The sequence below is a fragment of the Salvia miltiorrhiza genome, chromosome 8, assembly GCF_028751815.1.
Source record: "Salvia miltiorrhiza cultivar Shanhuang (shh) chromosome 8, IMPLAD_Smil_shh, whole genome shotgun sequence".
Taxonomy (NCBI): Eukaryota; Viridiplantae; Streptophyta; class Magnoliopsida; order Lamiales; family Lamiaceae; genus Salvia; species Salvia miltiorrhiza.
Window position 1 is genome coordinate 34,032,494 of NC_080394.1, and position 14,767 is coordinate 34,047,260.

The 14,767-nt window shown below is 42.5% G+C and overlaps 2 protein-coding genes across 2 annotated transcripts; one reads left to right on the forward strand and one right to left on the reverse strand.

Annotated features, from left to right (window-relative positions):
* Nucleotides 1-4,405: 4,405 nt before the first annotated feature.
* LOC130998373 (secreted RxLR effector protein 161-like) lies at nt 4,406-5,188 on the reverse strand. Its single transcript, XM_057923794.1, has one exon. The coding sequence runs from the start codon at nt 5,186-5,188 to the stop codon at nt 4,406-4,408; it is 783 nt and encodes a 260-aa protein (XP_057779777.1).
* Nucleotides 5,189-11,806: 6,618 nt separating this feature from the next.
* On the forward strand, nt 11,807-13,608 carry LOC130997857 (UDP-glycosyltransferase 73C4-like). Its single transcript, XM_057923284.1, has one exon. The coding sequence runs from the start codon at nt 11,855-11,857 to the stop codon at nt 13,499-13,501; it is 1,647 nt and encodes a 548-aa protein (XP_057779267.1). The 5' UTR covers nt 11,807-11,854; the 3' UTR covers nt 13,502-13,608.
* The last annotated feature ends 1,159 nt before the right edge of the window (nt 13,609-14,767 follow it).

Consider the following 14,767-nt stretch of genomic DNA (forward strand, 5'->3'; position numbering starts at 1 on the left):
GGGAAGCATGGACACTTGAGCAAAAGCCAATCGAGAGCATAACAAAACAAGTAATGAAAGAGTGTTTCATCAAGCAGGTATGGCCGGAACAGAATCCTTAGTGTATGAATTCTGCATTTATGATGATTTTTTTTTTAAATATGAGCATGTTCTTATCATTTCAGCAATGAAATCACCTATTAAACCCTAGGTCTCTTGCATACAGCCACAAGATTACAGTTTCAAATCAGCACACATTCACCAAAAACATAGAAGATCTCACCCAAAACAAGGCAGGAAGCAGTATGGCGAGTAGTCTATGGTGGCCTTTGGATGCCGTGAGCCACCACTCGTCGGATTTCCCTCCTAATTCTTCCGTTTTGGCCCCTGATTCCTCCGATTTGACCCCTGATTTTGCCTCTAAATCTTTCAACTTGGCATCGGATTCCTTGCTCAGAAAAACCGATGCCCATGATTCGTAACAGAGAATATCAGTATGTTGACCTAAATCAGAGGACTGAGTAAATGAGAGAGGTAAGGAGGGGGTTTCATACTTTCTGAGCCTTGCAGGACAACGGCGGCGATAGATCGGAGGTCGGAGCGGAGGGGATGGACTCTGCTCGCACCTAAGCTCTCCTTCATCTTCAACCTCAGATGCACCGAGCTACTACTCCTGGGAGGCCGCCGTCAATGCCTCCGACATGGAGAACATGAAGTACACAGGCGACGGATCGTCAATGAAGCCAAGTGAATCTTCAGTATCGGGGATGAACTCATCGCTTAGATACTCCTTCCAAGGGAAGGAACGCTTCATCATTGCGATTAAGGGCAGCAAGAGAGGCGGTAGAGGGCGGCACAATTTAGGGTTTCAGCCACATGAGGGCTGCGCATATGAGAGAGAAAGAGAGCATAGAGCGGCGGAGTGAATTGGGGGGGGGGGGTTGGGTAGATTTAGGGTTTGTAATTTACTTTAAATAGTCAACTTAATTAAGTTAATAGTTCCCTAATTATGGCTCAAAAAGGAAACGAGCTAAGTAGCTTGGGACGGCTAAAAAAGGAATACGTACGAGCTATGAATAATGGGACGGAGGGAGTATTTCTTATTATAAGAGGTGCTCTCACAGTAGCCCTTCCCTATATATATATATATATATATATATATATATATTTAATAACATAAAATATAAAACTAAAAATTTGGGAGGGGGCTTCAGCCTCTCCCCCCCAGCCCCCTAGATCCGCCCCTGCTCACTGGTAGATTTGAGGATTTCATCTTCATTTATATAAACATATATTTGTTGTTACATTTTCCTTTTTATATTATTCGTATTTTATCTGATTTTTAATTAGTTTTAAGCTATTTAAATATGAACTATTAATAATAATATAGTTTAAAATTTTAAGGGGAAAAGGTGCAGATTGACCCCCGAAGTAGTAGCCCCAATAGCGTATAACCCCTCTTGCTCACTGTGTGTGCAACTAAACCTCTGAACTCCGAGAAAAGGGTGCAAATCCCCCCCTTTGACCTAACGCCGTTAAGTGTCCGTTAACGTTTGGGTTTAATTGCACCCTCTACTTCGGGGGTGGATCTGCACCTTAATTTTTTTTTTGTTTTTTTATAATTTCAGCAACCCACCTCCGGCATCAACTTAACCGTCTCCGTACTCATCGATTCTGACTTGCACTTTGTCAGCTCGCACGCGCCCAATCTCTTGGTTGTCGACTGCCCACCGCTTACATGCAGCAACGCCACCAGCTTCTTCACCGCCCCGCACAACAGCATCTCCTCCAACACCTTAACCTTTTAGGCTTATCTTATGATATTAATTAGGGGTGGGAATTTCGGGATTGGGTAATCGGGTACCCGATACCCGACCCGAAAAAATCGGGTATCGGGTACCCTATACCCGAAAAATTCGGGATCGGGGTCGGGGTCGGGTATTTAGGGTGTGAAAAAATCGGGTATCGGGTATACCCGAATTACCCGATTTTTTAATTAATATATTTTAAATTAACCCCCAGCCCACTTAATCCCCAATCCCAGCCCACTGCCGGCCCGTTCCCATTTCAAAGTAACCCCCAGCCCACTTAATCCCCAATCCCAGCCCTAGCTGTAACCCCCCCTCCCCCTTCCTGCCGCCGCCGCCCCCACTCCAGCCGCCCCAGCCGCGACCTCGCCCCAGCCCCAGCCCCAGCCGCGACCTCGCCCAGTCTGCTCGACTCTCTCTCTCATTCTCGCCTCTTTCTCCCTTGAAGCTCTGCAGAGGAGATGCAATCTCGGCACAGATTGATGCCAGCGCCCTCAAATCCGTTTCGAATTTATCCGAGGTATATAAGCACACACATACATGTATAATCAATTGAATGTGGAACAAATGTTGAGAGGTGGTTTTGGAATGTAGAATGTTGGTGTGAAAGGAAACAAACCAGTGCAGCAACAGCAACAGATGAGGGTGATGGAAGAAGGTAGTGAGGTGGCGATGGAGGTGGAGAGCTTGAAGAAAATGGTGACGGCGGCCCGGCAGCTCGACTCCGCCATGTTCGAGCTCATTTTGACCGGGTAATTTCGGGTACCCGAATACCCGACTCGGGTACTCGAGTCGGGTATTAGGGTACCCGATTTCAAATTCGGGGTCGGGTTCGGGTAGTGGGTTTAGGGTATTTTCGGGTTCGGGTGCCCGATTTTTTCGGGTAGGGTACCCGAACCCGACCCGATTCCCAGCCCTAATATTAATTGTGTATATATTTATCTATATAATATATATTTAAATTTTATTTATTTATTTTTGAATAATTATTAAAACTCTAGATAATAATTATGATTTTTTTTTGGTTAATTTAATATTTGTAAATTTATTTTAAAAGAGAAAAAAGAATGGATCCGGGTCAGGACTTGAGACCCTGTGAATCTAATGGATCTGGACATGAATCTCATTTTTTTGGACCTAATGGATTTGGACCGGATCCTGATCTAAGTAAAAAAATACAGATATGGATTTGGACCAAGCATGATTCGATCCAGGTCCACATCTGGAGTTGGTGATGCTGCTGTATGTCGACAGTAAGTAGTCGACGATCAAGAGATTGAGCGCGTGCGAGCTGACAAAGTGTAAGTTGGAGCCGATCAGTACAGGGGGCGGTTAAGTTGATGCCGGAGGTGGGTTGCCGAAATTATAAAAAAAAATAAAAAAAATTAAGGTGCAAATCCACCCCTGAAGTAGAGTGTGCATTAAACGCAAACATTAACGGACACTTAACGGCGTTAGGTCAGAGGGGGGAATTTGCAGCCTTTTCTCGGAGTTCAGGGGTTTAGTTGCACACACAGTGAGTAAGAGGGGTTATACGCTATAGGGGCTACTACTTCGGGGGCCAATCTGCACCTTTTCCCAATTTTAAGAGCCCAAAATTATACTCCATCCGTCCACAATTTAATGCCCTACTTGCCTTTAAAAATCTGTCCACAATTTAATGCCCTATTATGCTTTTTGTACCTTTTTTACTCTTCTTATTTTCCTATATTTACTACCATTTGCCACTAATGGACCCACCTTAAAACACCTTTATCATTTTTATATTCTATATTTACTACACTTTATCACTAGTGGATCCACTCACAACACCTTTATCACTTTAGTCAACTATCTTTATCACTTTAGTCAACTACCCTTATATTTCATCCACATCACATTTTTCAGCTGTATTAGTCTCCGTGCCCACACCAAAGTGGGACATTAAATCGTGGACGGAGGGAGTATATTATATTAAACGACGGTTATTAATTTTGTTATATTGATGATTTAGTGTTATTTTTTCAAAATGAGATCGACTTCAATTATTTGTTTTACAATCTATAAATTTAATTATTATTTTACGTATTTAATTGTTATTATACAATATTCATTAACATTTAATATTATTGTGAATCAAAATACTATCACTCGATTTTGATTCACACAATAATGAAAACGAGATTAAATAGCAGCAACAAGAAGATTTACGTGGTTCCAATCGTTTCCGATTGTACATCCACGGGAGGGTCAACGAGAGATATTATTGATTTCACAAGAACAAGAATCCACCATTTACAAAGAAGAGTAAAAGAAGAATGAGAGAAAACTACCCCCAACTCACAAAACTCTCACCACGCAGCACACAAGCTGTTACAGATTTCACTCTAATCCCCAGATTACTCTAAGTAACTAACTACATAACTAACACATTTTATATGCAGCTAATGATCCAGTAAACATGCTCCACGTAAGCATTGATCATAACCTCACAATGAACGGCTGAGATCAATTGTTGTATCAACACACTTAACATTCTCCACATTGTTGAAAACAACACAGAGCTCAGGCTTCCCTTCCACTTAGCTCCATCACAGAGCATACCAACCAGACCTCAGTAAAATGCTTTAGCAGCAGCATCAATGCTGCTTATTGAGCACTTTCACAAGATCCAGGCAATGCAGAAACTTGGATGAATGTAGTGCTTTTGTTAACATATCCGATGCATTGTCTTCAGTGCCAACCTTAGCCACCTTCACTTTTTCTTCTGCAACCACATCTCTTATGAAATGATATCTAACATCAATGTGTTTACTTCTCTCATGAAACACTTGATGCTTGACTAGATGTATAGCAGACTGACTATCACATCTAATCTCCACACTTTCTTGTCTAATTCCAAACTCATTTAGAATCCCTTTGAGCCACAAAGCTTCCTTCACTGCTTCAGTTAGTGCCATGCATTCTGCTTCTGTGGTGGAGAGAGCCACCACAGATTGAAGAACAGACTTCCAACTCATAGCTGCACCATGAAGAGTAAAGATGTAACTCGTTTGTGACTTTCTGGTGTCAACATTTGCTGCATAATCCGAATCAACATAACCAATTAGTACTGACTTTTGACTTTCATTAGTCTGCTCAAATAGGATTCCAAAATCAGAAGTTTTTCTCATGTATCTCAGAATCCATTTCAATGCTTCCCAATGAGTCTTCCCAGGTTCACTCATATATCTGCTCGTAACACTTATTGCATGTGACAAATCAGGTCTGGTGCAAATCATGCAATACATGATACTACCAACTATATTTGAGTATGGTATGTTAGCCATGAACCTCACTTCTTCTTTGGTTTTAGGCTTCTGTTCTGAACTAAGCTTAAAATGTTGACCAAGGGGCACTTGTACTTCCTTTGCCTCACTCATACTGAATCTTTTCAGTACTTTCTTGATATATTCATTCTGATATAACTAGAGTTTACCACAGCTCCCGTCTCTTGAGATATCCATTCCTAGTATTCTACTAGCTTGCCCCAAATCTTTCATCTCAAAGCAGGACTTCAAATCCATTTTAACTTGTTTGACTTCTTGTTTGCTACTGCTTGCAAGAAGCATATCATCGACATATAATAAAAGATAGGTCATGATATTACCTTGTGAAGATCTGAAGTAAACACAACTGTCAAATAGAGATCTTCTAAAACCCATTGCCATCATATGTTCATCGAACTTCAAGTACCACTGTCTTGAGCTTTGCTTAAGACCATATATGGATTTATTTAGTAAGCACACTTTCTCTCCATCTCCAGCTAGTGTAAAACCCTCAGGTTGAACCATATAAATGCTTTCTTCCAAATCACCATTGAGGAATGCAGTTTTCACATCCAACTGCTTTAACTCCAAATTTTGTTGGGTAACGATAGATAGCAGAATTCTAATTGAGGTGTGCTTCACAACCGGGGAGAAAACTTCATTGAAATCAATCCCTTCCCTCTGTGTGAGACCTTTTGCTACAAGCCTAGCCTTGTATCTAACCTTTTCTTTTCCATCAATTAACTCCACCTTCTTCTTGTACACCCATTTACATCCAATGCATTTATGCCCTTTAGGTTTATCAACCAAAATCCAGGTTTGATTCTTTAGCAAGGATTCTAGTTCTTCCTCCATGGCCTTTATCCAATGATCTTTCTCACTACTGTTCATTGCATCCTTATAGCATTTTGGTTCCTCATAGCTTATTTCTTCAGCTATGTTGAGAGCATAAGAGATCATGTCAGCATGACCATATCTGGTGCATGTGATTGTCTCCATCCCTTGTTAACTGATAGTCATTTAGATTATCAGTTAATTCTTCATCAATATTTGCTGTTTCTTCATCAGAGACGCAGCTCCCTCATTATCATACTGATCAGCAGTCTGTCTTTCTCCTGGTAACTCCACCTCAAACTGAGTTTCTTCTCTTTTACCAGTATTTCTGTCCAAATTTTCAAGAAATGGCATTTTGTCTTCAATGAATGTTACATCCCTGCTAATAATACACTTTTGGTTACCGGGATCTATACACCAGAGCTTGTAACCTTTAACACCTTTGGGATAACCAATCATTACACACTTTAGAGCTCTAGGTTGCAACTTATCTTGTCTGATATGTGCAAAAGCCTGACATCCAAACACTCTCAAGTAATCGTAGTTGCAAACTCTTCCACTCCACACTTCATTTGGTACTTTAAAATTCAGAGCTGCTGATGGACACTTGTTAATAAGATAACAAGCTGTGTGAACTGCTTCTCCCTAGAACTTGGCTGGTAGTCCAGAACTTGTCAGCATGCACCTCACCCTTTCTAGGATAGTCCTATTCATCCTCTAAACTATTCCATTTTGTTGAGGATTTGCAGGAACAATTTTATGTCTTTGAATTCCATTTCTTTTACAGAAAACTTCAAATTCTTCTGACAAGAACTCCAACCCATTATCTGTTCTCAGATATTTCACCTTAAGTCCTGTCTCATTCTCAACTTTTGCACTCCATTCCTCAAACTATGAGAAAGTATCGGATTTGTGTTTTATAATGTAGACCCAGAGCTTTCTGCTGTAATCATCTATGAGTGAAAGATGGTATTTTCCTCCACCAGGTGTACTAACCCTTGCTGGCCCACATAGATCACTGTGAATATATTCCAGAGGTTTTTGTGACATTTTCTTTCCACTAAGGAAATGAGCTTTCTTACTTTTCCCTAGAATACAGTCTTCACACGTTTTCAGTTTAACAGTAGTGGAAATCTTGAGTAAGTTTTGCTTCTGTAACTCTTTGATTCCCTTTTCACCAACGTGAGCTAACCTTCTATGCCACAATTCAGATTCACATGCAGTGTTCATCTCCACATTACCAACAACAGTAGAACCTATTAAATGATATAGACTGTTGTTTCTTATTCCCTTTAACACTGCACTGCTTTCCTTCATCACATACAAATAACCATCATTTGACAGAAAATTAAATCCCCTTTTCTCTAACATCCCCAATGATATCAGGTTTCTTTTTAGTTTAGGGATATACCTGACCTCCTGCAGTACTTTTAGCTGTCCTTCATGGTTCTTTATTGTGATGCTCCCAATGCCTTTTACTGGACATGATTCATCATTTCCTAGCATCACTGATCCTTTGTTCCCATACTCTATGTCACTAAACCATTCCTTTATGTGACACATATGGAATGTACAACCACTGTCCATAATCCATTTTTCACCAATGTTGGTACTCATGATGTTGAGCATCTCAGCTTTCTCACATTCTTCAACCACATCAGCCGAATTGGACTCTTTTTGTTGCTCAGATTGCTTCTTCTTCCAAGAGTAACAATTCTTGAGAATATGGCCTGGTTTGCTGCAGTAGAAACACTTTCTTTCCTCCTTATTCTCTCCACCTTTCTTAGGTTTCTTGAATTCCCTTTTATTGCCATCATGTGGCTTCTTTGCTTTCTTATCCTTTTTGAATTTTTCTTTCACATTTAGCCCTTCAGCCGGCCCTTCAGATTTTGCCCCTGCTGCTGTCTTTTGCAACTCTTTGGCTTTGATTGCAGACTTCACTTCATTCAAGGTGATGGTCTTCTCTCGGCCATACAACATGGCGTTCTTCAAATGTTCATAAGACTTCGGAAGTGCATTCAGTAGCACTATTGCCTTATCTTCATCACCGAGAACAACCTCAATATTCTCCAAATCATCCACAGCCTTATTGAATTCATCAAGCTGCTCCAGTATATTCTTATCATCTGTTATTCGATAAGAATATAATCTTTGTTTGAAGTATAACCTGTTGGCTAAAGATTTCTCCATGTACAAAGACTCTAGCTTCTTCCACACAGCAGCAGCGGACTTTTCTTTCGAAACTTCTCGCAACACTTTGTCACTTAGGTTGAGAATAATGGCGCTATGAGCTTTCTCTTGAAGCTCTGCTTTCTTAGGATCTGTGACATCTGCCTTTGAATCTTTAGGGTCAGCTTCATTCAAGAAACTTACGAGACCTTGTTGCACGAGCAAGGCTCTCATCTTGATTTGTCAAATTGCAAAATCGTTTTTCCCATTGTACTTTTCAGCTTCATATCTTGTTGTCGCCATTGCAGAGAACTTCTGTAAATATTCGCCGCAATCTCACAAATCCAGATCTCACCGGAAAACCACCGATCGCGATCAAGATTCGAAACTCGCCGTGGATTCACCGGTTTCCACAGACGGCGCCAAATGTGAATCAAAATACTATCACTCGATTTTGATTCACACAATAATGAAAACGAGATTAAATCGCAGCAACAAGAAGATTTACGTGGTTCCAATCGTTTCCGATTGTACATCCACGGAAGGGTCAACGAGAGATATTATTGATTTCACAAGAACATGAATCCACCATTTACAAAGAAGAGTAAAAGAAGAATGAGAGAAAACTACCCCCAACTCACAAAACTCTCACCACGCAGCACACAAGCTGTTACAGATTTCACTCTAATCCCCAGATTACTCTAAGTAACTTACTACATACTAATGATCCAGTAAACAGGCTCCACGTAAGCATTGATCTTAACCTCACAATGAACGGCTGAGATCAATTGTTGTAACAACACACTTAACAATTATTATACACAATTTTAAATTAAATACTAGTAATATTTAAATTAACATTTTTTGTATCAATTAATCTATCTCATAAATAATGACATTTTTACATAATTTTAATTTTTTTTATAAATAAAATATATTATGACTCGTACATTGTAGGCGTACTAGTGTAAAAAGGAAATGAGAGTCGAATACACTAAACATGAGAAAACTAAAGGGTTAAAGTGCAGATGCACCCCTAAGGTAGAAGCCCCTAGAACGTATATCCCCCATACTTGACATTGGATCAAATAGCCCCCCGAAGTCCAAAAATTTAAGCAATTAAACCCACGAGATTACCGTCTATTAGTTTTGGGTATCTGGTTGAAGCGAGGAAGGTGTTCAACGAAATGCCTGAGAAATATGCCAATTCGTCCACCACATCTCCGACGAGGTTCACCGCTGCCAAACGCTCTACCAGAGGCTTCCCACCAACGAGCCCCAAGGACCTCTATCTCTCCTTGGTAATTTAATTCTCGAAAACTTGTTCATGTTGCGTTGGTGAATTTCCGCGTGGTGGATGATTTGGGTCTCCTCTCGCTTATAGCAATGGTGATGTCGTTGGGAAACAGGTCCCCCAGTATGAAGGCGTGAATCACCATCATCACTAGAAACGCCGCCACTATGAGCGTCGCCACAATGCACGGGATCACCGCAAATTTCTTGGTTACTGCGTGCTCCACCGCGCTCGAGTATCTGATGGTGGCGATTGCAGCTCCGATCATCGGAAACGTGTACGTCCACCACGCCAGCGAGAATCTGATCCGTCGAAAGAAATTCACACAAATCGCTTGCCACATTAATTATATATACATATATAGATCAACATGAACTTGCATACTTGATGATGAACAAGTTTTTGAGAATTACATTTACCAAGGAGAGATAGAGGTCCTTGGGGAGCATCTCGTTGGTGGGAAGCCTCTGGTAGAGCGTTTAGCGGCGGTGGACCCTTGTGTATGCGATCATGTACTCCTTAGCTGGCCCTTTGTTCTTGTTCATTTTGGTATGTTTTCTTGTTTCAGTTGATGGTAGCCTTGATGGGAACCTGTTGCTCTCCTTCGTTTGTTTATTTTCTTGCTGTTGATGGTTGTTCTAACCTGTAGTTCAAATATCGATGCTACTCTCAGGCATTTCGTCGAACACCTTTTTCTCTTCAACTAGATACCCAGAACTAACGGACGGAAGACGCCGTTAATCCCGTGGGCTTAATTGCTTAAATTTTTGGGCTTCGGGGGCTATTTGATCCAATGTCGAGTATGGAGCGAGGGGTATACGCTCTATGGGCCTCTACCTACCTTAGGGGTGTATGTGCACCTTAACCCAAAAATAAATACCATATATGCATGTGTCAGTCATCATATATATGGTAACAATATTATGAATCCTCGAAGATTAAAAAAAAATACTATAAAACATCATAGTACTAGAATTGATACTCAAAACATGATCATATATATGTCATTAGTTATATTAATAAAGAAAATTTGATGAAAATTAAATGAGCATTATATAGTGGTGGTGGTGGTGGGAGTATACCATATAGGTGGTGGATGAATCTTTTTGAAGCTTAGAAAGTCGCAGGGATCTTGCTACGAGTAATTAATAAAAAATGCCAAGATATCGTGACCGCCATACATTTCATCCGGCAAGTTGAAGGTGTTATATGTGTGTGGTAAATGGAATCCGGCTGCAACTCGGACGCCGGCAGCGCAAACGAGTGGTTGAATCCGACGAACATCACCAGACCATCCAAGCTTCCCTCCATGTAACGCGACGCTACTCCCTTGCCGATTTTATGCACATGAAATTCAACCGTTTTGTGAGGGTGCATGTCATTCCACAGCCCGTAGTCAAATCCCGTGGTGTACGGCGGCACCCCCATTTTTAAGTTGAAAAAGCTCGTCACGAGGTAGATGCGGCAGCGGGCCAGCGGCTACCACGTGGCTCACGGTCTTGTGGCAACTAACGTCGCTTGTTTGCTTATAAACTCAAAATCCAACGACTCGGCGCCCTTCCAGTCCATGGTTGGTTCTTCTACAACATTTCAGCACTCCAAGTCCTCCCCATCGTCGGAATCATATATTTGATCATCCAGCACGCACATAAATCGTTTTCGTGGCATAATAGCTGCCGATAGGAGTCCATGCGCAGCTGCAGCGGGACAGCAGAAGGACAGGCTATCACTTGGGCCAGACATCATCAAGGCGCGGCAGTCTTCGTCGTCGGGAAAGGACCAGACGATCACCTTGCTAGGAGCAGCGAAATATCTATTCCAGTCGGGCGGGGGGGGGGGGAAGGCCCATACGGCGGCCCAAGAGGGGATTCGAGAGGAAAAAGGAACAGAGCTAGCCAGCGTGCGACGATTCTTTTGCTTTGAATTAATATTGGGTTTCCTTTTTTTTTTGAAATACTAGCATCAAGTTGGAATAGAAGATCTCATTCGCTGAACCAATATTATTGTATTATTGTATATGTTTTTTGTCCACATGAAATATTATGAATTTATTTGTGTTCACTTGTTAAATCTCGTATCGTATGTGACAATAAAATCTTTTTGTGATACTCCAATTTTCTGTAGCCATGAAATAACGTGTTATGTTGCACAAATGTCGACCACGCATGCATCTAGAATTCGTGTTGGGTGAGAGAGATAAGCTTTCATGAGTAGCAAGGTCCGAACTGAATTCTCTTATCCTTGATTTTGACAAAGAGTTAACGAGCACGTCGGTACGTACCAGCAGCATCAACTCGAAGCTTCTCTGCATCAGTTTGTCACATTCTACAACATGCATTAACCTATTGTCGTTTGCTTCACCTTTCACGTGAACAACCGGTAATGTTTCATCCACATACATCAGTTTCACAGTTGAGACCACAAAAAAATTGCGTGACAGCCTAAATATATCCCATAATATATATCCTCGAATCTGCTAGTGTATGCTCTTACATCATCACACACACTTCCAACTTAGAAACTTCCTAGCTTCTAGTATTTATCTCCTCCACTTCGCACAAACCAAACTAAGCCATATCTCTCTCACAGATAAACTACGTACAATGGCGATCAATGGCAAACCGCCTCATTTCGTCCTGCTCCCGTTCATGGCGCAAGGCCATCTGATTCCCGCGGTGGACTTGGCTAAGCTTCTGGCTAAGCGCGGAGTCGCCGTCTCCATTCTCGTCACTCCAAAGAACGGCAGCAGAGTAAATAAAACGGTGGAGCGCGCAATCGCCTCCGGATTGAGCATCCGCATCTTCCACCTGAGGCTGCCCTGCGCCGAGGCTGGCCTGCCCGAGGGCTGCGAACATTTCGACATGCTTCCGTCGATGCATTACGTCTTGAACTTCTTCAAGGCAACCGCCATGCTGCGGGAGCAGGTCGAGGCTTTGCTCCTCCAACTCAATCCTACTAGTTTGATAGCCGATATGTGCTTTCCATGGGCTACGGAAATGGCTCGCCAACTGGGAATCCCTCGGCTCGTGTTTCATGGAACCAGCTGCTTTTCTCTCGCGTGCATGCACCTGTTGTGGGACTCCAAGCTTCTAGAAGATGTAGCTAGTGCTACAGAGTATTTCGTTGTGCCGGATTTGCCTCATCGGATCGAGCTCACCAAAGTTCAGATCACGGGCTCCGTTGAAGATTTGTCGCCGGAATGGGCTGAGATGCGGCACGAGCTCTTCAACTCCGAGGTCGGCTCCGCCGGAACGGTGGCCAACACTTTTCAAGAGCTGGAGACTGAATACGTCCGGAAATACGCTAATCTCCGAGGCAATAAGGTCTGGTGCATCGGACCAGTTTCGCTCTGCAACGTGGAGGATTCCGACAAGGAGGAGAGAGGCAACACGGCGGCGATTGGCGGACACGACTGCTTGAAATGGCTTGACTCGCACGCCCCCGGCTCTGTCATCTACGTCTGCCTAGGGAGCATATCGCGCGTGGCCGCCGCGCAGCTGATAGAGATGGGATTAGGCCTAGAAGCTTCCAACCGCCCCTTCGTTTGGGTGATCAGGCAAGCCTCTGACGAGTTCGTGTTGTGGCTGACGGAGGAGAAATTCGAGCAGCGGATCGGAGGGAGGGGGCTCTTGATCCGGGGGTGGGCGCCGCAGGTGCTGATCCTGTCCCACCCATCGGTGGGAGGGTTTCTGACGCACTGCGGGTGGAACTCGACTCTCGAGGGCGTGAGCGCCGGCGTGCCGATGATCACGTGGCCCATGTTCGCGGAGCAGTTCTGCAACGAGAAGTTCATCGTGAACGTGATCAAAACCGGGGTGAGAGTAGGCGTGGAGATTCCGGTGGTGCTAGGGTTGGACGATGGTGCTGCGGTGCAGGTGAGGAGCGATGATGTGAAGATGGCGATTGATGAGTTGATGGAGGGAGGAGAGGAAGGGGCGGAGAGGAGAGAGAGGGCACGGAAGCTCGGAGAGGCGGCCAAGAGGGCGGTGGAGGAAGGAGGCTCGTCGCAGCTAAACATGACGCAACTTATACAAGATATGGTAGTGCTCAAGGCCAAGTATGTAGACAAATCTGCAGATGCTGCAAAGATAGATGAGATTTCTTCTCTAATTTGTACTCCAGTGAAGTAGAAGAAATTCTGTCTTCCTACTGATTATGGAATTTGCTTGCTCATTCAAATTCCTTTTTTTCTTTTTCTTTTTTTAAATGCCTTATTATATGAAAGTAATTTGCTTTTTACATGGTTGCCCGGTTATTTTTTCTATAGCGATAGTTCTTCTGATATCACTGTCATTTTCTCAGCTATAGAAAAAAGAAAAAAACCACTGCAATTTTTTGTGATGCTCGTTGGCCTATATGATAAGTCTCTCTAATACTTCGTTTGTCTTGCAAAAGTAAATTCTAGGAGGGAGAGACACAAATTTTAATAAATTTGTTGGGAACTTAATGGAATATCCTAATCCTTGTTTTGATGATACCAAAATTCATAGGCTTTGGTTGTAATAGACTAGAACTGTTCGAACTCAAGTGTTAGAGTTCTTTTTCTAGTTTAGTTTGTTGTTCTGAAGACTGAAGAACGAAGGACTGAAGACTGAAGACTGTAGTTGTCGACTAAAGTATCAGTCGAAGAATCAGTCTTGAACTGATTACTTAATGCGAGCCACGTGGAATCAGCGGACTGGTACTAAACTCAAGTATCAGTTAAACATTCTTCCTCGGACTGAACCTCCAACGTTCAAAGGAAGTCACTTACTCTAGAAGTACAGCCGCATTAAATGCAGAGATCTCAGGATCGTCCTTTCTCTGCAGAGGTCATTCCTATTTGATGACTACTTTACCAAAGACGTCGCATCTCCTGCTCTTCAACATAGTCGTTCTCACCAAACAAGGAACCTCGAAGATTGAAGCCTCAGCCCAAGTTCAAATTTCCTCCAACGGAAGAAATCTTGAAGACCTTCTCCGCCAACGGATCTATTCAAGATCTCTCCTATAAATAGCACTCGAGGATCACTTCAATCTTCACCGATTCAACAACATAAGCTGAAACTCTGCCAAAATTGCTTCTCAGCCAAAAGCTCAAATTCCTAAAAGCTTGAATCGAAAAAGAGAATACCAAAGCCAAAAATCAGTCACTGCTGATTACATAAATTCTCTTAGACCTTAGGCAAACCTTGATTATCCAAAGCCTAGGTCAAACTAACTCCAAAGAACTTGTTCTTTGAAGTTTAGTTGGCAAGATTTCAAACCTCCCTTCGACCGATAGAATCGAGTGTTTGAGTTGCAAAGAAGTTCAGGAAGGTACTCTGACTCTGTGAGATCCTAGTGCCAGTTCGTGCTAGGAGTGAGAAATCCAACAAGGTGTATTGGTACTGAAGATTGGATCTTCAGTTGTTTTG